The following is a 23,304-nucleotide window of genomic DNA, read 5'->3' on the forward strand; positions in this document are numbered from 1 at the left end:
CCCCCATGTCTTTTCCTACCACTACGTGCTACTTTCTGGTGACTATTTTATTAGACAACCACCCGTTGACTAGGCAAAACATTAGTTTCTACCTTTTTCCTTTATCAAATTATACACTTAAAAAAGGTTTATTTCATTCTCAGCTCATCAAGCAAAGAGTCAAAACTAGAAATGTTAGCATTCATAACAAGCTAACTAATGGTATAAAACCTCCAATAAGACTCAGCTCATTGGGAACTAACTTCATGCTATGATTATATGGAATGGATACCGCTAAAATACATGTCTATGCGGTTGTATGATTTATCTGGTATATGAAAATGTAATAAAAACATTTTAAACAAGAGTAAAAGTGATGAATATTTCCAGCAGTCTTGTGGGAATCTCTGACAAGGCAGTCATTTGAGGTACCCACTAGAACATAGCACTATCAGAAGGCAGGAGTACAGTTACAAGCCTAAAAAACTATCATTAACAAATCCATCAGCTTGAAAAACTACGTAGGTGTCACTGATCTCCCAACATGCCAAATATTTAATGTGAACAATAACTTTGCTCTTATCTCAAACACAACATGGGAATTGCCTACAACAAACTGGGGATATATTTCTTGCCAAAACATTTAATGAAAAAAATATGCCTCTTTAGTTTCATAAAGTTATATCCAGTTTCCTTAATTTGTTTCTTCACAAAAAAGAAACATTTTCAACCAATCTGTATGCAAATTGAATGGTCCACCTAACTACCCTAATCAGGCCACACGGAAAAAAGAACTGACGAAGCCCGAGTTCTTGTTACATGCGTTACTGTTTTCACAAAAAAGGTAAGGATCTGACAGCCTGCAAGCTACTGAATTATTTCCTTGCTAAACAAGGACACCAAACTGTACAAAAATACAATCCTTTCTTCCCCATCGGATTTGCCAGGACTAGGTTAGTTTTTCTCCCATATTGGATAGCCCGGAACGGTGTCTACCACCTCCCTGCTCCAAAGGTTTCCCTAATCCACTAGATGGTCCTTCACAGCCCACCCCCAGTCCATTTCTTAATTGAAAATTGTTAATGAGGGGAAATTCAGTTTTCCTGATTTTGCTCCTCTGAAAATGTTCTTGCTTGTTGTCCTGTGTATAAACCTGCTCCAAAGAAGCAACTAGAAAGGTAAGAAACGTTTAAAAAAATTAATTCTAGGCATGCTCTGTATTAAACACAAACATAATAGGGTTTATCAGATTTGACTGCAAAAGTGTAGATACACTAAGTCTTGGGCGAAAGATGATGGGATTTTCAACACTGTATAAATGGCAATCTATCCCACCTGCTCCAGTTAGATAACAGTATCTGTTTATAACCATGGTGATCTGTCCTCTCCCTGAAAACACTGCTCTCCCCCATCTGCAACAACCTACAATGATGTCTTCAGTGCAGGGCTGGCAATGGCCCCACTAACAAGGGCGGTTTTAGGTGGAGGGCCTTTCCCTTTCAGCTGCCCTGGACCTTGTATCTCCTTTTCTCCTGTGGACACTCCTCCATCTTCATTCCGTGGGTAAGACAAGGATCTTTTGAGTCCTTTCACTCTTTGTCAAGCTCCCTCTCACAGATGCAAGCCTATATCCTCTTTCCTTTCTTTTTCTTTCAACACTCCCCTTCCTGGCAATTTGTTGCACCCCTTGGTGGTCATCTCCTTTGCTCCCTGGTGATATATTTCCCGTCACTTTACTAATACATATCATGGCCCCTTGGCTTCAGCCTAAATTTTAATTTTAATAATCATTTATTGTGAATATTGATCACTTATCTGATATGCTGGCCAGATTCTGGGCACAATAAATATACCCGAGTTCAGACAATTGGGTTATCAAATATATTTGATTCGCATATATCATACACAGATATACACTTCCATTTTACCTATAGTGTCCAGGCCCGTTTTGGTTGTGGCCATTCCATCCTCCTCTACCCTGGGCTCACATGCCCTTGGCCCGCTACATGCCAGTGCCAAGCACTTGTTGACCTCACACTGAAGGGGTAAGACCTATCTGGCACTTTTTAGTGCTAATTAGATACTTACAATTTTGATTTTGGTTCATTACTTATATTCTGTTTTTGTATGACCCCTAGACTACCTCCCTCCGCTCCTCAAGAAGCGCCCCATTGGCGCGAAACGCGTTGAGCCTACAGGCAGTGCCTCTCTAGCATTGCAAGCAATTTATCACCCCCACACGCTTTGTTCCTCCCACTTGAGGTTCACCAATTTAATCCATCAATACCGGTCTCATTTTGAGTTGCCTATGATGTTATTTCTTTACATGTATGGGATTATGATCATTTAGGCAAAAACCTCGATTGTGGTGTATAGGGCGTGATAGGAGGTATACGTTTTTTATCTTTTCATGCATATCCAATGCTTTTATTATATATTGTTCAATAAATTTATATCTTTTATACTCCTATGAGACTGAAGTTTATTGGACTTGTTCTTTCTGGAGCCACCAAAAAAAACATCTTTCTCTATCCCTTTCTTTTTGTTACAAATTTACTAGGGGTTGGTCTCCAGAAGGTAAGGATCTGTGCATCACAAAAAGAGTTTTGCTTCTTGAAGAAATAGGTAGAAATAGGAACCAAGTTGGCGCCTCCTCTTCAGACAACACACCCAAGATGAAAGATATAAACATCTATAAACATCTTGGCAGGAAGTTATGCATAAATGGATCTAACCAATGATAAGCTAGAATATATAAACAAATACTTTTCTGCAATGCTACGCTCAAATATACACGTTCACCTGTTAAATAAAACCATGAAAAGCAGAAGAATAAAAAGGAGAAGTGTTTTTACACTGACTGTTGTTGGCGTGATTTCATTTTATCTCCGAGGGTATACTCTGTATAATCAGGCCAGGCGGCAGATACAAGTACGGAATCTTTGATCCGATCTAAATTTGTGAGCAGGTCCAAAACAGTTGGCACCCCAGATGGGACCTCGGGTTCTGCACCAAGGACAGCCAATCGAGAGGAGACTGAGACGAGCCAACATACGGACGAGGCGGAGACTGATCACCTCTGAAATACGGTAAGACATATTTCTTGCCAGTATATCCTTCCTCCGTATTTGGCCTGTTTCTGTCTTCATATCGGCTCCCGAGGTCAGCAAAGACAGGTAACTTGCCCGAGGTCTGATAAAGAACCTGTGTAATCTGTATCTGCCACCTGTATACGTTGTATGTGGTAAGGTTAGGGGTGAGAGACCAGTAGTAAAAGCTGTCGCACAGATGATATAATTTACTGACGTAGACAAGACTCCCCCTGACTGACGACATAAGTGTGCGGTGAAGCACGGGTACGCAGGGGGGGGGCATCATTGGTCGCGCTAAACGCGGGTCTGCGGCACGGGTCCTGGGTCTCATCTTTTGCGCTATGAGTCGTCGATGGTGTAATGTTAAATGTCATGTCTGTATGTCTGTGATTAGAAGACGAGGCTAGGGAGAGGAGGGCCCCCCCCTTGCTTCGGCAGGAGTGATACGTAAAAAAGAGGAACTGTCAGTGAAAATCTAACCACAAGTGAAATCTGCAGATTTTTTCATCTGTTGTGCTGCTCTGAAAGGGAAGACTGTGACTGAAGACGCACGCAAGGTCAGGTGACAGTTAGAAGATTGTCGGACCCCCGAGTCCAAGACAGCTTCATAAAACCGTCACATAAAATTCCTGAACCGGACACATAAATTCTCCGATAGCTAACAATGGGACAGAAGTTAGGCAAGCCAAGAGAGGGTAGCTTAGCGTGCGATTTGGTATCAGATCGAGCAGGGAGAGAGGCAGTGAAAAAAGGGAAGAAGTTGGCACAGATATGTGACGTCACCATGCACCTGGGTGGCCGACTGCAGCCAGAAGAATGGTGTCTTTTGTTAAAAAGAAAGAAAGGGCTTTTGTCTGACCACGGATTGTTAGCCACAGCAGAAGCCTGGTACAATGTGGCAAGAGCGATTCATGGGGAGGGGTGGGTAGAGCACGAGACAAATCAACACGGATACATTGTATATGTATATCACAAACCAGAGACCAGACCAAGACCTGAATCAGGCGATGTGCCACCGGTGGCGGTTACTTCCCCTTCGTCTCCTCCAGCAACTTCATTAGCTGACCCTCCCACCGAGCTCCATACCACTCCAAGTGCTCCACTCCCACCCCCAGCCGGCAACCATCTTGCTGCTCTCACTCCACCCGGAATCTCAATGACACCTTCCGGTGGCAGCCATTTTAAGGCACCCAAGTCATGCACTGGAGGACCCCGAGTCATCAGCCCCAGTGCCCATCCCTCTGTATCCTGTAATAGACCAGTCTGGAGCATATTTCAGGGTGGTTCAGGGCACCCCACTAATGTTAATGGAGGAATCCGCCATCAGGGAAGAGGAGGGGGAGGAGGCGGCTGGTGACTCAGATGATGATGAAAGTGGAGCACGAGCCCAGAAACCTAACATCTCTCTGAATGTCCCTCCCCCTACGGATATGACGCCAAATCCAGCCATGATGCAAAAGTGGAGGTCAGGAAGGTCAGCAACGCCATATCCAGCCTTGGTGCAGAGGTGGAATCAGCTTCACCTCCCCCCTCAACGTCCCCTTCCGAGCTCTGCCCCCACCATATTGTTAGGGGACACATCGCACCTGTTAACGGGTGCCCGAGCCAAGGCAACCTCAATTAGTCACCTCCCAGGACTGACTACTCCCACGGTCGGCCTTACAATGCCCAAATATACCCCACCTGCCGGTGAATCCTCAGTAGACCTGTCTGGAACACCTGGAACATCACCCGTTGGTGATTCACGTGACACCTTGCAATATGCCCCACCACATGAACCATTGCAGCAACCTGGTAATCCACCCCTTGCGCCGAGGGGCATCTTTGCAGCCCAGGGGGCGCCTTTAATGTATATAACATTCACCCCTAGCCAAGCCTCTTCCCTTGTGAACAGTCTACCAGACCCTGAGAGACAGCCCATGCCATTTTACAGAAAGATAGCCCAAATCCAGAAAATGTATGCCTCCGCTTGGCGAGATTTGGTGAGCCTATGTGAAATAAAGGCAGGGGATGCCTACTGGCCGGTGATGGAAAGGTGTTTCAGTGAGGACAGGATACCCGCTGATAACACATATGACTCAGGGTGCGAATTCGTAGCCCAACTGCAACATTGGGCGCAAGATCGCCTGGCAGACCAAGCAACTAGCATACAGGACATTACACAAGACAAAGTTGAATCTGTTGAGAAATTCCACACTAGACTTTCACAGGTGTTTACTGACTTAGGATTTAACATGCAAAGTAAAGCACACACCCAAATGCTGTCCTCCGCTTTTGTCTCAGGCCTCAGAGAGCCATTCAAGAAAGGGCTCCTCCTATCACGCCCAGAGTACAGGGTACTGCCCCTTGATACCTTGCTGTTAGTGGCAAAGGGTCTAGAATCATCACAAGGTTGTAGGAAGGTAGCTCCTCTCATGATGACCTCTGACACACCCTACCTGCCACCAGCCACATGAAACCCACGAGCCTGTTACAATTGCAGAAGACCCGGACATATAAGTCCTCGAAGGTTTGTACAGAGACATCCCGGCCAGGAGTATGACCCAAGGGGAGACTATCAACGCCAGGAACGAGACATCCCACCTGGCCACCCATCCAACACCTGGCCTCCTCCACCTCCGGATCATATGAATCTCCTCCGCTAGGAATCCGGTAAGCCTGTGTTGCTGACCCCTGCCATGGCTCTATCATCTGGGGACACGGGGGGCCTCTTGCTAAAATAACTCTCCCCATTGAGGGCCATCCCACCACCTTTTTATGCGACACAGGTGCGGCCAGAAGTGTAATTAGAGCAGAGGAGTTGCCCGATACCTCTTTCCTCTCAACCATTGATGTAACATGTGTGGGCGTGGACGGGATGCCGAGGAAAACTCCCCTAACCCGCCCTTTACGAGTTGGTCACTTCCGTGATGTACTAGCACGGTTTGTAGACTCCTCCACCTGCCCCTTAAACGTGTTAGGGACCGACGTCCTATCCAGGCTCCAGGCCTCAATCTTGTTCCAGGCCGATGGAAGCATTCAAGTGTCATCACCACTGACTGTTGATGACGCTTCAGCCCTTTGTTCCATTCCCCTTCTATTATCCTTGGATGTGCCAGATGAGGCTGCAATTCCAGCTGAGATCTTGAACCGCATTCCTCTTCATCTGTGGTCCACAGGACCCGAAGATATAGGACACCTGAAAGTGCCTCCAATCATGGTACAATTGAAACATGGAAGCCCCTTGCCCAGAAAACCGCAATACCCTTTGAAGCTAGCTCAATCTGCAGCCATTTCGCAACAAGTCAAGACCCTTGTGTCCAATGGAGCTCTGATACCCTGCATATCCCCATGCAACACACCATTGTTCCCAGTCAAGAAGCGGACCCCAAAAGGAGAACCGGAAAAATACAGGATGGTTCAAGACCTTCGAGCACTCAATGAAGCCACGGTTCTGGAAACCCCAATCCACACACGCTGCTAGCAGGGATACCCCCACCTCGAAGTATTTCACGGTGATTGACCTGGCAAATGCTTTCTTTAGTGTACCTCTTGACCCTAGCTGCCAGTTTCTCTTTGCCTTCACTCACGAGGGCCAACTGTATACTTGGGCTGTTATGCCCCAAGGGGCCCAAAACTCTCCTTCTCAATTTGCCAGAGCCATGGCCCTCATCCTGGACATCTGGATGACATTGCACCCGGAAGTCGTACTCCTCCAGTATGTGGATGACCTCCTTCTCTGCGCAGACAACCTTGAAGATGCCTCAACCATTTCAGAAAGTCTCCTCCACTACCTGGCTGGCCAAGGATGTAAGGCCTCGAAACAAAAGGTGCAGTGGTGTAAAGAGAAGGTGGTTTTCCTGGGTCATTGCATCTCCCAAGGCACTCGACATCTCACTCAAGAGAGAGTTGCTGCAATCAAGAAAATCCCCTTGCCTCTGGGTCCGAAATCCCTCCATGCCTTTCTGGGATTAATCTCCTACTGTCGTTCTTGGATCCCAGGAGCCTCTCTCTTGATGCAGCCCCTCCATGACGCCCTGAAGTCTGACCCCTTCTCGTTATCTTCTGAGGCCCTGGATAACTTCGAGGTTCTGAAAGAGATCCTGGCCTCTGCCCCCGCTTTGGGCCTCCCGAACTATGAGAAGCCCTTCAAACTGTTTGTCTCAGAAAGTCAAGGCCATGCTACTGGAGTGCTTGTCCAAACCAATGGCAACAGGCTTAGGCCTATCGGGTATTATTCCTGCCAGTGGCCAGGGGGGGAACCCTCATGCCTTAGAGCCGTCTTTGCCGCCCAGGCTCTTCTGGACAAAACTGCTGACCTTATACTGGGGCATGATCTGGTACTACTTGCTCCCCATGACATAACCGCCATACTGAACCAGGTACAGCCAAAACACCTGTCGTCAGCAAGACATCTCAGGCTACAGTATACCTTACTCCTTCCGGACAACGTTACCCTTCTCAGATGCAACATTCTGAATCCATCCACTCTGCTCCTGCTTCTAGAGGGGGGCGATGATGGGCGAGATGGCCCTGCTCCTCATAACGTCACCCATGACTGTTTTGAAGTGATGAAGATGGAAACTACACATCTGCCAACAGTCAGCGAGGTGCCTCTGGATAACCCTGACCTAACTATCTACGTTGATGGCTCAAGGTACGCTGATCATACAGGACAGTAGCACACGGGGTATGCTGTCACTACTGAGGACACGGTCCTCCAGGCCTCGGCATTGCCCCCTTCCAGGTCTGCACAGGAGGCGGAACTCCAAGCCTTAATTACGGCATGTAAGTTGGCAGAAGGAAAAATAGTCAATATTTATACAGATTCAAGGTATGCCCTTGGGGTTGCCTGCGATTTCATCTGGAAGAACGTAGGGTTTTTAACGTCGGCAGGTACACCTGTGAAACACAGTGTAGCCATCAGGGACCTGATGGACGCCCTGCTCCTCCCCACACAAGTTGCTATACTCAAAGTGAGGGCACACGGAAGACTGAATTCCCAAGAAGCACGAGGCAATCACCTGGCGGACACTGCTGCAAAACAGGCCGCAAACGGGATACGAGAAGTCGTCAGCAGAGTGAATGTACCCCTTCTGGACGACCCGATAAACCCCACTCAAGACACAGACATGGCACAGATCACCATGATCTTGCAGAACCCACCTGTAGATCGAACACACCTTAAGGAGCAACAACAAGCAGCAAGTAAGGAAGAAAATGAAACATGGACGAAGAAGGGAGCCACGTCGAAGGATGGAATTATGGAATTGAACAGAAGACCATGTCTGCCACGGTCCATGTTCCCAGCGGTGGTACAGTGGGCCCACGGTGCCTCCCACCTGTCAAAGATGTTGATGAATTCTCTGATCAACAAGTACTACTTGGCTCCAGGAATCACCCCGCTCACCAATAACTTTTGCAAGTCATGCACCATCTGTGCCAAGTGCAATCCAGGAAAACCGGAAAAGGCACCCCTGAAGCATCTAGCTAAGGCCCAGTATCCCTTTCAGAGGGTACAGATCGATCACATCCAAATGCCGAAGAGTGGCCGATATGAATATGCGTTGGTGATCATTGACATGTTCTCCGGCTAGCCTGAAGCCTATCCCGTCACCAACATGACGGTGAAGACCACTGCCAAGAGACTTTTAACAGAGATAGTGTGCAGATACGGTGTCCCAGAGGTTATAGAGAGTGATCAGGGGCAACGTATAAGAACCAGGTTAGGAGGGCAATGGAGGGGGGAATGTGCTCTTGCAAAGGCTATCATGCCTCTCCACATCTTAACAGAGAAGGCCCCTAACGCACGCCCTGCTCCAGTGTCTAGTGGCAGGGGGAAAAGGGAAGCCCCTCCAGGAAGCTTTGATCCTCATGTGTATATAGATGCCATTGGAGTCCCAAGGGGGGTCCCTGATGAGTTTAAAGCCAGAGACCAAGTAAAAGCCGGTTTTGAGTCCCTGATACCAATAATCACTATCAATAAGAACGTAGATTGGATAAATTACATCTATTATAACCAACAGAGGTTCGTCAACTACACTAGGGATGCACTAAAGGGAATAGCAGAACAGTTGGAAGCCACCTCCCAAATGATTTCCAGAACCGGATGGCTCTGGATATGGTATTGGCAGAGAAATGAGGGGTTTGCACCATGATAGATAAGACCAGCACCTGTTGCACTTACATCCCAGACAATACTGGCCCAAATGGTAAAGTTACCCTAGCCATTAAGAAACTAGAAAGTCTGTCAGTGGAACTAAAGAAGAATTCAGGTATCACAGATCCGTGGGACCAATATTTTAATTGGATGACAGGTTGGCAGAAAGCATTGGCCCAAGTTGGTGTGGTGATTTTTATTGTTCTGATCTTCATCAGCCTAGTAGTCTGCTGTGTAATCCCCTATGCCAGAAAGTTGACCAAGGTGGTTGATAAAAGTACCCTGACCCCAACTATGATTCAGGTAGAAGAGGACACCTACCTGTATGACTACGAGAAAATGATTTCATTTTATCTCCAAGGGTATACTCTGTATAATCAGGCCAGGCGGCAGATACAAGTACGGAATCTTTGATCCGATCTAAATTTGTGACCAGGTCCAAAACAGTATTAAACCTCCCAAGATAAACAGCAATGCTCCACTGGGAAATATCAGTATAAGGGCAAGGGTCTTCTGTTTTTGTGTTAGAGTGAACAGTTAACTCATTTTGTTTTCCTCTCCAATTTGATCTGCAGAAGGACAGGAGAAAGTGGAATCAGGATGAAGTGAATGATGGAAGATCACAAGAGCTATGGAGAACAAGACCTTCAATCTTCTGCATGATTGAACTTGCTTCTCATGAACTTTGCCATAGGACTAAAAAGCCTTCTGTTCTGTGGCTGAAATATAGAATGTGTTGTATCCATTGTGAATGAATGTTTGGTGTGAGTGCCGTTCGTAATTAAGATAGTTTTATTGATTTTTCTATGTGATGTCTGAAAATCGGGGACGGAACGTGTGATGTCAGCATGGATGTGTATACACACCTGTTTTTCAAAAACAACAAACTTTAGTTTCTCATGAAAACATCTCTATTTAAAAATTAGGCACAAGTCCAATTATGTTGTATTTTCTAGCACTAGGAAAATAGGATAGAAGTATTGGTACATGTGAACCATTGGCTGAGAAAGTACATATTGTTTAGATGTGCCCACCGTTTAGAGAAGCTCTGATCAAATACTGGACCCAAGCCTCATGGCAGCTGTATCAATAAGAATGAACAATAGACTCGACATAGTTGACCTACGGTGCTGTGCAGTCATTTAGAATTTGAAGAACCCCAGCAGAAACAGCTATGCCCATGTGGGAATGGCTACAAAAGATAAAAGGTTTGCATTTAAAGCTGAAGGGTGGGGGGGGGGGGAGGGGGGAAAAAAAACACTACTAAAGCTCCACTAAAAGAGAGAGAGAGACTTTCAATATTAGGAACCAATTTTCCTGAAGTCCAGTTTACTAAGGGAATCATAAATAAGCTATAAACGAAGCTGATTGCATCTCTATTGCAAACAGACAATGTTAATTTGCTAGAGAAAAATAAATATTTGCATGTGTATATGTATGCATGTTTGTAGCACTCTGTAAGTCCTGTATTGTTTTCTGTAACCAAGTAGATTGTATATGTATCATTCACACGCACATTAATACACTACTTACTTGGTGTGAGCCTTGATTTTACTGCTAAAATAAAGAACAGCTGAAAACAAAAAACATCCAAGAAAACACACCTGTATTTGCAGCACCCAGGAGCCGCAGCTGCTGTGGTTTTCTGCCCATAGCAATGTACGGACAGAAAACACTGTACCCGGGTATTCACCTCTACACGCCGGTAATGGTGCTTGCACATACATGTGCATACGTTTCTGAAAATAAAACATTCAGAAGCTTATGCCACTGCACGTGCAAACATCTGTACCAATGTTCAGGAGCGTATAGCCAGGCACACCGTTTTCTGTGTCTATACACTATATTGCCAAAAGTATTGGGACGCCTGCCTTTACACGCACATGAACTTTAATGGCATCCCAGTCTTAGTCCGTAGGGTTCAATATTGAGTTGGCCCACCCTTTGCCGCTATAACAGCTTCAACTTTTCTGGGAAGGCTGTCCACGAGGTTTAGGAGTGTGTCTATGGGAATGTTTGATCATTCTTTCAGAAGCACATCTGTGAGGTCAGGTACTGATGTTGAATGAGAAGGCCGGGCTCAAAGTCTCCGCTCTAATTCATCCCAAAGGTGTTCTATTGGGTTGAGGTCAGGACACTGTGCAGGCCACTGAAGTTCCTCCACCCCAAACTCGCTCATCCACGTCTTTATGGACCTTGCTTTGTGCACTGGTGCACTGTCGTGTTGCAACAGGAATGGCCATCCCTTAACTGTTCCCACAAAGTTGGGAGCATGAAATTGTCCAAAATGTCTTGGTATGCTGATGCCTTAAAAGTTCCCTTCACTGGAACTAAGGGGCCAAGCCCCAACCACTGAAAAACCACCCCACACCATAAGCCCCCCTCCACCAAACTTTACACTTGGCACAATGCAGTCAGGCAAGTACAGTTCTCCTGACAACCGCTACACCCAGGCACGTCCATCGGATAGACAGAAGCGTGATTCGTCACTCCAGAGAACACATCTTCTTTAGAGTCCAGTGGCGCGTGCTTTACACCACAGCATCCGACGCTTTGCACTTGGTGATGTAAGGCTTGGATGCAGCTGCTCGGCCATGGAAACCCATTCCATGAAGCTCTCTATGCAATGTTGGTGTGCCAATCTGAAGGCCAGACAAAGTTTGGAGGTGTGTAGCTATTGACCGTGTAGACATTTGGCGACTTCTGTGCGCCTCAGCATGCGCTGACCCCGCTTTGTCATTTTACATGTCCTACTACATCGTGGCTGCTGTTCCCAGTTGCTTCCACTGTGTTATAATACCACTAACAGTTGACCGTGGAATATTTAGTAGCAAGGAAATTTCACGGATAGACTTATTGCACAGGTGGCAACCTATCACAGTACCACGCTTGAATTCACTAAGCTACTGAGAGCGACCCATTCTTTCACAAATGTTTGTAGAAGTAGTCTGCATGCCTAGGTGCTTGATTTGATACACCTGTGGCCATGGAGGTGATTGGAACACCCGAAATCAATAATTTTGGCAATATAGTGCATATGGCTATGGACAGAAAAACACAACAGCTGTGTCTCCTGGGTCCTGCAATTACATGCAGTAGCTAGCTCCTTTCGCGCCTGAGGCAAGTACAGAAAATTGTGCCCCCCCAACAGGCGTGTGATGTCACCTGGCGCCGCCTCCAGGATGGTGGCCCAATCTGAAATAGCATATAAATTTGTTTCGTTTGACGAAACTAATGAAAACGTTTTTAGTTACTGTTCATTTTGTCCGAACCTATTTTTTTTTTTTTACTGTTGCTGGGCTTTGGTAAAATATCATATCTAAACAGGCCCCTGACATTTCCCTTTTGAAATAGAAAAAGAAATTGAGGACACCAAGCTCTTTTTCTGCAACATCTGTTCTAAATGAATGGAGAGCACTCAGTACAGACGCTTCCTATTCATTCAGAAACTAGTGATAGTAACATATTTACTATCAACCAGTTTTGAATGTATAAGCCTCTATAGTGAGTGCTACTACCCATTCAGAAATTCATGAATGAAGAGGAAGTGATATAAATCACTTCCTCTTCATTCATAACTGCGGACACATATGTGTCTCCTGTTGTTTACAAATATTGGAGGATCGGCTGATCACTCCAGTGTTTGCTCTGCACACAGAGGATCGGTAAATATCACAAATATTTACTGATCCTCTGCTCTCTATCCTGAGCTGCTCAGCCACGCACAGAGCTGAACATGAGAAATGGAGTGCTAAAGCCAGCAGGTTGGCGGAGGAACAAGCGCTGTCACTTCAGGATGGCCGAGCGGTGAGGAGAGAGCCGCTGGCTGTCAGATCCTGGCCAAGTTGCTTTCTGTGTCCTCACCGCTTGATCCTGGATAGCAGCTCCCTACTCCCCCAACCCCCCCGCGGACTGCAGCACTCCATTTCTCCTCGGATTCCTGATGCCTCTGCCCTTACAGGCAGAGGAAGGCAGTGGGGATCCGAGGAGAAGCTGCACCCCCGAGGCCGAGGATCCGGCAGTGGGCATTCGAGGAGAAGCTACTCTTTGCAGCCCCGAGGCCGAGCTGTGTTGGCCGCCTGGCGCCCCCTGTTGCTATGGTGCCCTGTGCTCGCATCCCCCAAAGGCTGGCCCTGGCTGCGCCCCTCTCTTAGCTGTGCCCGAGGCAAGTGCCTCACCCTTACTACAGCCCTGCATGCATATTTTATGCCGTATGCAAATATGCTTGTATTTGTTTACAAAAACGATTGTGTGCATGAGCCCTACAAATTGCTAGTAACAGTCCAGAGTTGTATCAAATCCCAAGTACAACAGAGTACAGTAAGTTAGTTTTCAATCTATTTAATAACTTATAAAAACACTGAAAATTGATTAACAATGTTCAAACTTTTAGGTATGACCAAATGGACTAAGCTCCATATCTGAAATCAGAAGGAACACATTCTTTGCTTCTGCTTAACTGTAGGTTAGACTGGTACCTGGATATAGGCAATCCTTCTTTGCACAAGTTCTGTTAAGTCTTTGGCCTCTCTTTCTCTCCAGTCTCCTGCACCATCTGTTTGACTGAGGTAGTAGAGATCTGTCATAACGGATCTGCCAAAAGGAATATAAATTACTATGACTAGACTGAATTGCTTGTTAATACCATGAGATGCATAATATTAATCATTTGTTTCTATTGTGTCATATCTATTCAATATATTGTTGTATATCAAAACACCACTGCGAAGCGGAAACCTATTGCCCACTACCCATTAGATAAAATAACGAAGGTAGTCCAGTTTAACAAAATGCGGCACCATACTGTAAACATTCTATGGTTCGTTCATAACTTGTACTACTGCCATAGCTGAAACAACTCATGGCAAGATTAATTTTAATAGCTATATGTTCTATGTACATTAGCTGTTCGGGATAAGTATAGTTATTTATACTACACTATATAAACAGCATTCTTGCTTAACCCCTTCGTGACGGGAGACGTACAGTGTACGTCCCATCACTTTGTGCCTATATGACTGGCTACGTACATTGTACGTGACGAGTTATATCAGGCTTTGTAATGCTGGTAACAGCTGATTCTCAGCAGTTACCAGTCATTAAATAATGCCTCAGTATTGAAGCATTCATTAATGAAATAATTAAGCTTTTTGTAAAAAGCTTCTTCCTTTCATTAATTAAAGAATGAAGCCGTTACATGCAAATACAGGACCGCAATTTGCGATCCTGTATTTGACAGCTGAAAATAGCAGAGAGGTAGCAGTGACTCACCTCTCTGCTTTTGACAGCTCGAGAGCACGATGTTTAGATACATTTCACTCAAAAGATACAATGTATATCTTCTGACTGAAATGTATCCGTTCTGATCGTCTAGGCACGATCAAAAGGAGCTTTTAGGGAGATCTGAATCTGACTAAAGTCAGGATCAGTCTCCAAGGTTATTATTAGCTGCTCTTGTTTGGAGCAGCCTAATTGCCAAAAATTTTAAAAAAAGTTAATTTATCAAGAAGTCATAGTGACTGCTTGATATAAACTGAAAATACTACATAATGGCATTAACCTATAACTTGTATGCCTCAACTTAACCATCCACCTACCTACTGCCCCTAGGTTTTTCTTCATGTAACCTTTAGAAATTCTTGTTAGAGATGAACTTGAGGGTATTTACACTTCTGCAGCCAAACTGGGATAACACATACTTTGTATTTTTTCTATGTTCTCATTCACATAGCGTAAAAAAATATTAAACATTTCCTTGTGTACATTTTTTACTTGCTTCAAAATCCTACCTAGCCCTCCTCCCCCAAAACGTAATGTTAAAGAGCAGGTGGGGGGAAGTTATGTTTACACTAATTAACCCTGTTTGTACTGCGCAGGCAGATTTCATTGAACACTGTCTGTGCCAACAAAGCAAAAGATCTAGAAGTATTCTATGTTAATGAGAACAGCCTGAAAGTGAAAGTAAAGGGTAAACTGAGGGACAAACTGCTTATAGCTTGGAATCTTCACACAGGCCTTTACCAAATAAACATCTATAAGGAACGAAATATATTTTTAAAAATTATTTTTTTGGCATACTTTGTGAGTAGGAACACATACCAAAGACAGAGGTTTTTTTTTAAATTTAACTGCAAAAAAGGAAATACACTTCAATGGTAATGGGAATGGTAAAATACACACACCCGCACACTGTTTTATATCAAGCATTAGTGTCTATTTCATACAAGATATTTGTTTAAATAACACAACTATGTTACAAAATGTACATCATGGAACTTTAGGCTATGAAGCTCAAATGGCCAAAATATTACATTAGCTTTTCCTCTGTTACACTGAGTCTAATAGCTTTGAACAAGTTTACACATAAATCACATCCACTATTCTTCCTAATGCACCTGTGTGTTATGACATAAAGATGAATATGCAAACCCACTTACTAAAATCTCATATAAGCTGTAACTCATTCATTACATTTTAAAAGTATTAGTTTAATTTCCACTTAACACTTTCACTTAGCCTCTGAGGATAACGATAAAGTCACAGTTTCACTTTGACAAGAGGATTTTGCCTCCAGTACTTCCCACCTATTCCTCTCTATTGACCAAACTTGGTCTCCCTGCAGCTCCACATCCCTCTCTCGCACAGCAAGACCCCAAGGAAGCCTCTTACCCCCATGCACATGCTTCCCAGTAGCCCAACAATCATGTGCAGCTCATTTCGGGCATACCTACAGCTCTCATCATCCCTCCACTACCCAAAGCTCCTCTCCCACAAATACACAGCTGTGCTTCCCAGCTCTGATGGCTACAACCTCAATACCCTGCGGGCTCCGATCCCTGTAGCTTCATGACCTCTCACACACACATCACATGCTCCCTTTCAAGTCAGCTCAACAACTCGGGGAACACACCGAGGCAGACATACATTCAGTGCTGATGCTGGTCCCTGTTAGTAAGGTTTGGGGATCTGAGCCAGTAGCTAACTGAGGTGGTGGACATCGGAGTGGGGGAACAGAGTTGTTTATTTGTGGGAAAGAAGCTTCAGGCGGTGAAGAGGTGATGAAAGCTGTTGGGAATTCCCAAAGGGAGCTGCCCAGGATTGTTGGGCTGCTGGGAGGGATGTGTGTGAGAGGGGTGAGGAGGCAGCAGGGAGAACAACATAAAACAATGTTGGACTTGATAGACCCCTGCCAAAACAGTCTACTCCCCACAGTGGACCTCCATGATGTAGAAGGCTTGGTGGTGGACTTGTGGCCCAGGCAGTTTTCTGTTTGCAGTAAGGCAGTCTTGGAGGAAGAGTGGAGGGCTTCCTGAGAAGAAAAGCCTTTTCTGTTGAGGTGAAAGAAAGGCGACCACTTTCAGGAACAGGTCTTTAGCCTAAGAAAAATGAGTACTCTTTAAAATTGTTGCATGTATGTATGGCGACGGCATACAAGAAAGGCCCCCCAAAAAACTGGACCTATAAACAGAAGCTAAAACTACCGTAACCTTACAGGTTTTGTCATTGGGATCTGGGCTTCAATGTCTTAATCCAATAGAGCTTAAAAAGGAGGACTATGGGGTTAAGGTTTTTCCCCATAGTTCTCCTTAGGGTAACGGGAGGACACAAACTAGCGTCCTCCGAGTCACCCTAAGCCCAGTATACCGCGAGTTACTGCTCGCGGTATACTGAGTCGCCGCAGCTGAAGCGGATCCCGACAATTATGTCGGGATCCGCCCAGCTGCGTGAGTGACAGCTGGCTCTGCCTATCTAGAGGCAGAGCCAGCTGTACCCGCCCCCTCCCCCGTCCAATCCGCCAGTCAGCGATGGCGGATCAGAGCGGGGGGAATCCAGCCCCTCCCCTGTCACGGCAGAGAGCTGTGACAGGATCGAGAGGTGAGCGAACGCCGGTATGTGTTCGCTCACTTCTCGATCTACTGAGCCAACCTGTGACAGTCTCATTGTCACAGGTCGGCTAGAACTATGAGGTGAGTGAAAAGCACTCACCTCATAGTTCTCCTTTAAGAGAGCTGTCCTACCTAATAAAGACACTGACACTTAACATTTTGAGAGGTACTAAGTGGAGCAGGGTAACTACACTTAAAGTTTTGACTTCCTAGTCAGGTAAAACAGATATTTAAACAATAGTGTTCCATGTTGGGTTTACCATAAGCTTCTTGTTTTGGAGTTGAATTACTCGTAACAATACCTTTTGTACTGTTCTCCAATGTTTTCCATTTTAAAATATGTTTTTCATATTTGTATGGAAGGTCATAGAATGCTTTGTAACTAGTATTATGATAATTAGAATTACAATGTATAAGAATTTTAACCTGTGCCTGTAACCTTTTAGTATAAGAATATAATAAAATAACCAGATGACTTTCATATGTAAAAAACTGGCTAATAAATGTTTAAATCATGCTAACAGTTTAACGATTATATTGTGTACGTATATTGTTTCTATGAATAAACACAAGCACCCTAAAATACAATTTGACCTTTTTCTGCTGTATTTAAAAAAAAACAAATGTAATCAATATTAGCAATGCATACCTTTGCTGAATACCCATGTCTGCCAATAATTCATCCACGCGTCTTTGGAGTTCATTTCTGTCCACATGCTTTAGTTTTTTTAGTTCACTTTGGACAAAATACCAGAATTCCTTTGCACCATTTTCAATAGCCCGTCTCAAGATTTCATGGTCTTTTCCAATACTAGCCACTGAAAATAAAAATAAAAAAGAGATGGCAAGTAAAACACTTGTCAATCAAGGGGGAAATTAAAAAAAAAAAAAAAATCTCCCACAAACTATCAACCTTAATGTGGCAAAAAATATAGCCTCTAAATGTACCAATTTAAAATGAAATATTTGTGTTTTAAATGATACTTAAAATAAACAAATAAGTTTAAGAATATTCGATCTCAAAGGAACACAATACCCCCTTGCTGTTGCAGTAGTATTTTTGAATCCCATTTCTCACAAATGATTTAGCATGGAATATGGCAACACCACATTGGGGTGCATTTATCATAGCAATTGCGAGTGTTTGAACTTGCACTGAATATATTTGATGCACTTTGCGCCAGATTTATGATGCTAGCGTAATGTTGTTCATAAATTAGGTTTAATAGACTCCAGAAAAAAGGCTTGTAACTCCAGGAAAAAAGCCTAAAGGTGCCCATACACCTTACGACCATCGTAAGACTTTTGTCTTGCGATGGTCATAAGCTTATTGAAAGCTCGTACGATCTGCCCATCTTGGACGGGCAGATGGTACATGCGATCATCCAAAGCCCGCCCCGCTGAGGTCCGATGACCGCAGTGAGGGGCGGGCTTCCAATCACTGCAAACGGGCAGTGTGCACACCTTACAGTAGAAATGGTCGCACGCCTTCCATACACTGTACGATCGTACAATCGCGGGATTTCCCGCAATTCTCGTATGAGAATCGTACAGTGTATGGGCACCTTAACTCTCACTTCTTGAAGAAGTGGTCATGGGGACTTAAGTTGTGATTGTTTTGTTATGGGATGCTCCAGTTTCAGATAGCCGCAGAACAAGTGCAGATGAAAACAGGTGCAAAAAATGTGCAATTGAAAAAGTAGTGCATGGTCTGGACAAAACAGATGCAAAACACATGCAGTTAGAAAAGTAGTGCAAGGGTACGTGTTAAAAGACAGATTTGCACATTTAAAAAAATTACCTAAGAGGCTAAAACTTTCACAATTGCTTTGATAAATTCCCCCCACTATACACTGAGTGGCCAGATTATGACCACCCCATCAGTACTTCGTTGTGCCACGAGATGACTTCGTTGAGAGTAATAAACTGGCCACTCAGTGTATATTAAACAAATCCAATAGGCTTGAAACTGTTGGAACTGGACGTGGATTCAGATGAACAGAAGGAAGCAGTGATGACTAAACTTGGCAAATCACCAGGTTACAAGGGTTATTATTATTATTATTATTATTATTATTATAATACAAAATGTATCTAGCGCCAACAGTTTGTGCAGCACTTTACAATATAAGGAAGACATTACAGTTACAATACAAGATCGTGAGGAGGGTTATTTTAGTTTGATTTGTGGGAATAAAAATACAGTAGGTAGATATGTACATGAAAAGCATTAGCGAGACCCTGTTGCAGATCAATCATTATTGTTCCAATATATTTTTTATTAAGTAATGAAAGTTACAGTTTAAGAACAGTAGGTCGTACATTAGTCATACATTAAGAACATATATAACATGGAGTCACAATATTATATAGAGCAGGGGTCCTCAAACTTTTTAAACAGGGGGCCAGTTCACTGTCCCACAGACATTGTTGGGGGCCGGATCAGGAAGCCAGGAGGCGGGTCATGACATGCTGCCCAGCTTCCTGATTGGATAGGCAGCAAGCTTCACTTGGTAGGCAGCCTGGCTTCCTAACCAATCAGTAAGCTGGACGGCACGTTCTGACCCACCCCCTGGCTTCCTGATTGGCTAGGAAGCCGGCTTCACTTTTTTCTAGGCAGCCTGGCTTCCTGACCAATCAGGATGCCAGGTGGTACGTCATGACTTGCATCATGGCTTCCTGATTGGCTGGGAAGCAAGCTTCACTTGTTGGTAGGCAGCCCGGCTTCCTAACCAATCAGTAAGCTGGGCGGCACGTTCTGACCCACCTCCTGGCTTCCTGATTGGCTAGGAAGCCGGCTTCACTTTTCTCTAGGCAGCCTGGCTTCCTGACCAATCAGGAAGCCAGGTGGTACGTCATGACTTGCATCATGGCTTCCTGATAAGCTGGGAAGCAAGCTTCACTTGTTGGTAGGCAGCCCGGCTTCCTAACCAATCAGGAAGCCGTGACACGAGTAATGACGTACTGCCCAGCTTCCTGATTGGTCAGGAAGCCAGGCTGAATAGAAAAAATTGCTGCAACAGAGCGTGCTGGTTACTACTTAAACCGGCGCGCGCTGTGTGCAGTTTCTGAGAATATACGCTATTAGCGTAGCAGGAGCGATGCAAAATGTGCAACCGGCTTCTCCGCTACGCTAATAGCATATATTCTCAGAAGCTGCACACAGCGCGCTCTGTTGCAGCTTCTGACAGCGTGGGAGATGGGACGCTGCGTTCTTCGGTGGATCTAGGGATCAGGCGAGTATTAAAATATAAATATATGTTTTAATTTATGTTCCCAGGGACATTTAAAAATGTCCCTTGATTTTATTTTAACAGAGTTGTTAACTTGTAATAATCAAAAATCACTGCGCTGGGAATGAGTGACTCAAAATCTAAATAGCTAAATAGACTAGCAGCAACTATGTGTGTAAGTGAGTCTAATGTGTGGCAGATAAGTTGCGCTCGGTCTAGTTGTGAATGGGTGTGAAAGTGATCTCTCAAAACCAAAGGGTGGAGATCACCTTCAGATAACAAAATAAAATAAAAAATGTTAAATATAAAGTAGATGTCTCCACTAGTGATAGTGAATTAGTGGTTGAAGCTGCAAAACACAACCCGGTGTTACTTGAGTGTATTGTATGTGCGTGGTGAGCTTTAGCTGGCTAAACAAATCAGTTATATTGAAAGCATCCGTATAAGCATAGTCATGAAGCAATAATATGTGAATAAACAATCAATAAAAGCACCTATATATAAAATCCAGTAAATAGTTAAACAACAAGTGATACGTTATAAAAAACGAAAAATAAAAATAAAAAGTAAAGTGCAGCCCAGTGCGCTCCAGTTCTTCTATAACCGGTCACTGGGAGTTCTCTGACCCGGATGGTTCTCTTCTTTGTTCGTCTCTAAAACCCTGTGGGACCACAACAAAGCACTTTACCAACACCGCGTCTAAAAGGATCGATCTCCTCATCCCTGAGACATAGCCAGCAATATAGGGGAGAAAGCCAAGTGTTCATCTGCCGGGACTCGTGGAGAACACGTTTGCGCCCAAGTCCAACTACGCTATTACTCACTAAGAGTTCTTTTGATCAGCTTCTATTTTGTGAGTACCCACCCGAGAGGGGCAGTTCAGACGACCTTAAATACACTGCTACTTTTGTTTGTACACGGGGTTCACCGTTCACCGAATCTTTTTCCATAAGGAACACTTTTTGATGTTTCACAGGATTTTTATATGACTTTATTGGACAATTTGATTGGTTTTTATGTTTTATCTTTATCACAGCAATTTTGTATTGGTTTATTAATCACATTTCATATACATTACTAGGGCTCCAGGCCGACCCGCCTGAAAACCTATCTTCCACTTTTTATACACAATATTTAATACCTTTAGCGCTTTTTATTTTGATTGATTAAGGTTTGAAAATGAAAGGTTGATGCTGATTGGTTGCTATGGGTAACTGCTCCAAATTCCCTCTGCTGCAGCTTTGATAAATTTCCCGTTATTTTTTTCCTATGCTTTTGCCTACAATTTTCTAGGCTGGTGACAGGATGAATGCAAGCACTGTATAAATTATCTGCAGGGAGGGAAGGTGGTGGGATATATGGTTTCAGTCAGGGACAGGCTAATGCAGAGAAAGGAAAGGTTCCCACCTTTAGCACTATAGTAGAAGCTTTTTTTTCTTCTTTCTTTTTGATTCTGGCTCAGTTCCACACACCTTTTAGGTTTTGTAGTCTACCCTGTCGTGGAAATTTTAGTAGGATGTGTTTTTAGTATATTGTAATATTGTCATCATGTCTCTCAGTGTCCGGATTTCTGCGTCACGCTCGATTGGAGCGTGACCCGGATTATTCAGGCACTGGGAATAAACCATTGGAGTGGATATGCGCGGATTTATTGGCGTGGCATGTATGCATTTGCCTTGAGGACATAGTATTTAAGATACATATCTGCCTTTTTGAAAGGAACGTGCGTTCGTATTTCTGATGCATCTGATTAGCGCGCTGGAAGTAGTATGGCATTGTCCCTGCAGATAAGCTCCCATCAATGCGAAATCATAATAACTTTATTGGGCATTGCTCACTGAGCAATGCTGGATAAAGTTTGCGCCAGTGTTAACGGGAAATTAAAGATGGCGTCGTCCATGTGCAAGCATGCTGCTTCCTTTGTGTAAGTGTTTTTGGCGGGAAATCCATTGTTAACAAATGTGCAAGTGAAACATGAACTGGCAGCTGGAAACTGTGCACGGTGCTTCACATGCATGAGCATACCCTCCCCTTTTTCTATTGTCTATTCAGATGTATACATGTGTTTAATTGGCTGGCTCTGTATTCTATTGATGTATGAGGAAGTGGTGGCTGTTGTGGCTATCACTTCCAGTGTTACCCCTATAAATAAAGAAGTCTTCCTCAAGTGAGGACAGCGACTGAGGATCTGACGAGACAACAGCAAGTGTGTGTGTTTCCTTGCTGAGCGCGTTCAGACAAATTATACCGGAGCAGAGCGCAGAGAACTGTGCTTCTAAGCACAGCGGATTTAAATACAATATTAATTTCTATAACAACCCCAACATATTATACGTTATTTTTCTTAACACAAAGGGCTTTTAATTTGGCAAAAAATTTGGATACATAGATTAATTCTTTTGGTTTTTACTTAAATAAATGGTAAAAAAAATTGAAAAAAATGCATTTTTATGTACTGTGAACTGTAAATGATATCACATTAGAGCAACTTTTATCTAACGTAGCGGAATGGTTAAGCTTAAAATGAATGTAAGCGTTTTAATTTAGGAGAGCTCTATTCCCCTTTCAACACTATATATCGATGCACGCAGGAGGAAAAGAAAACAGCTTGCTTAAGTTTGTTAGCATAGCATTAAGATTATATTATTATTATACAGGATTTATATAGTGCCAAAAGTTTTTGCAGCGCTTCACAATAGGAGGATGACATTACAACTATAATACAATTCATGACAAGTTGTTAAGGCGGGCCCAAGTTGTTAAGGCGGGCTTATAATATTAATTTGGGTTGATGAGGGCACAAAAAGCCTTACGTGAGCATGTGATGCTTGTGCAGTGAAGGCGAAAGTCATCCAGATAATCCAGCATTATTGTGCTCTAGGGATGAGGGGGGTAATATTTTTAGGATATACAGTTAAGGTCCAGAAATAAATCGGATACTGACCAATTTTCATAATTCTAGCTCTTTACTCTTC

The 23,304-nt window shown here is 44.0% G+C and overlaps 1 protein-coding gene across 1 annotated transcript in view; it reads right to left on the reverse strand.

Annotated features, from left to right (window-relative positions):
- Nucleotides 1-23,304, reverse strand: part of LOC108801723 (alpha-(1,6)-fucosyltransferase-like) — a gene marked incomplete at its 3' end in the record, with an annotated part of 93,538 nt that overhangs the window by 30,812 nt on the left and 39,422 nt on the right. Inside the window, exons 3-4 of the mRNA XM_018573630.1 lie at nt 17,746-17,914; nt 13,689-13,803 (exon numbers count right to left, since the gene is read on the reverse strand). Coding sequence (XP_018429132.1) covers nt 13,689-13,803; nt 17,746-17,914 — 284 coding nt within the window. The remainder of the gene's footprint in view (nt 1-13,688; nt 13,804-17,745; nt 17,915-23,304) is intronic.

Source organism: Nanorana parkeri, unplaced genomic scaffold, assembly GCF_000935625.1.
Source record: "Nanorana parkeri isolate BGI_ZX_2015 unplaced genomic scaffold, ASM93562v1 scaffold2463, whole genome shotgun sequence".
Taxonomy (NCBI): domain Eukaryota; kingdom Metazoa; phylum Chordata; class Amphibia; order Anura; family Dicroglossidae; genus Nanorana; species Nanorana parkeri.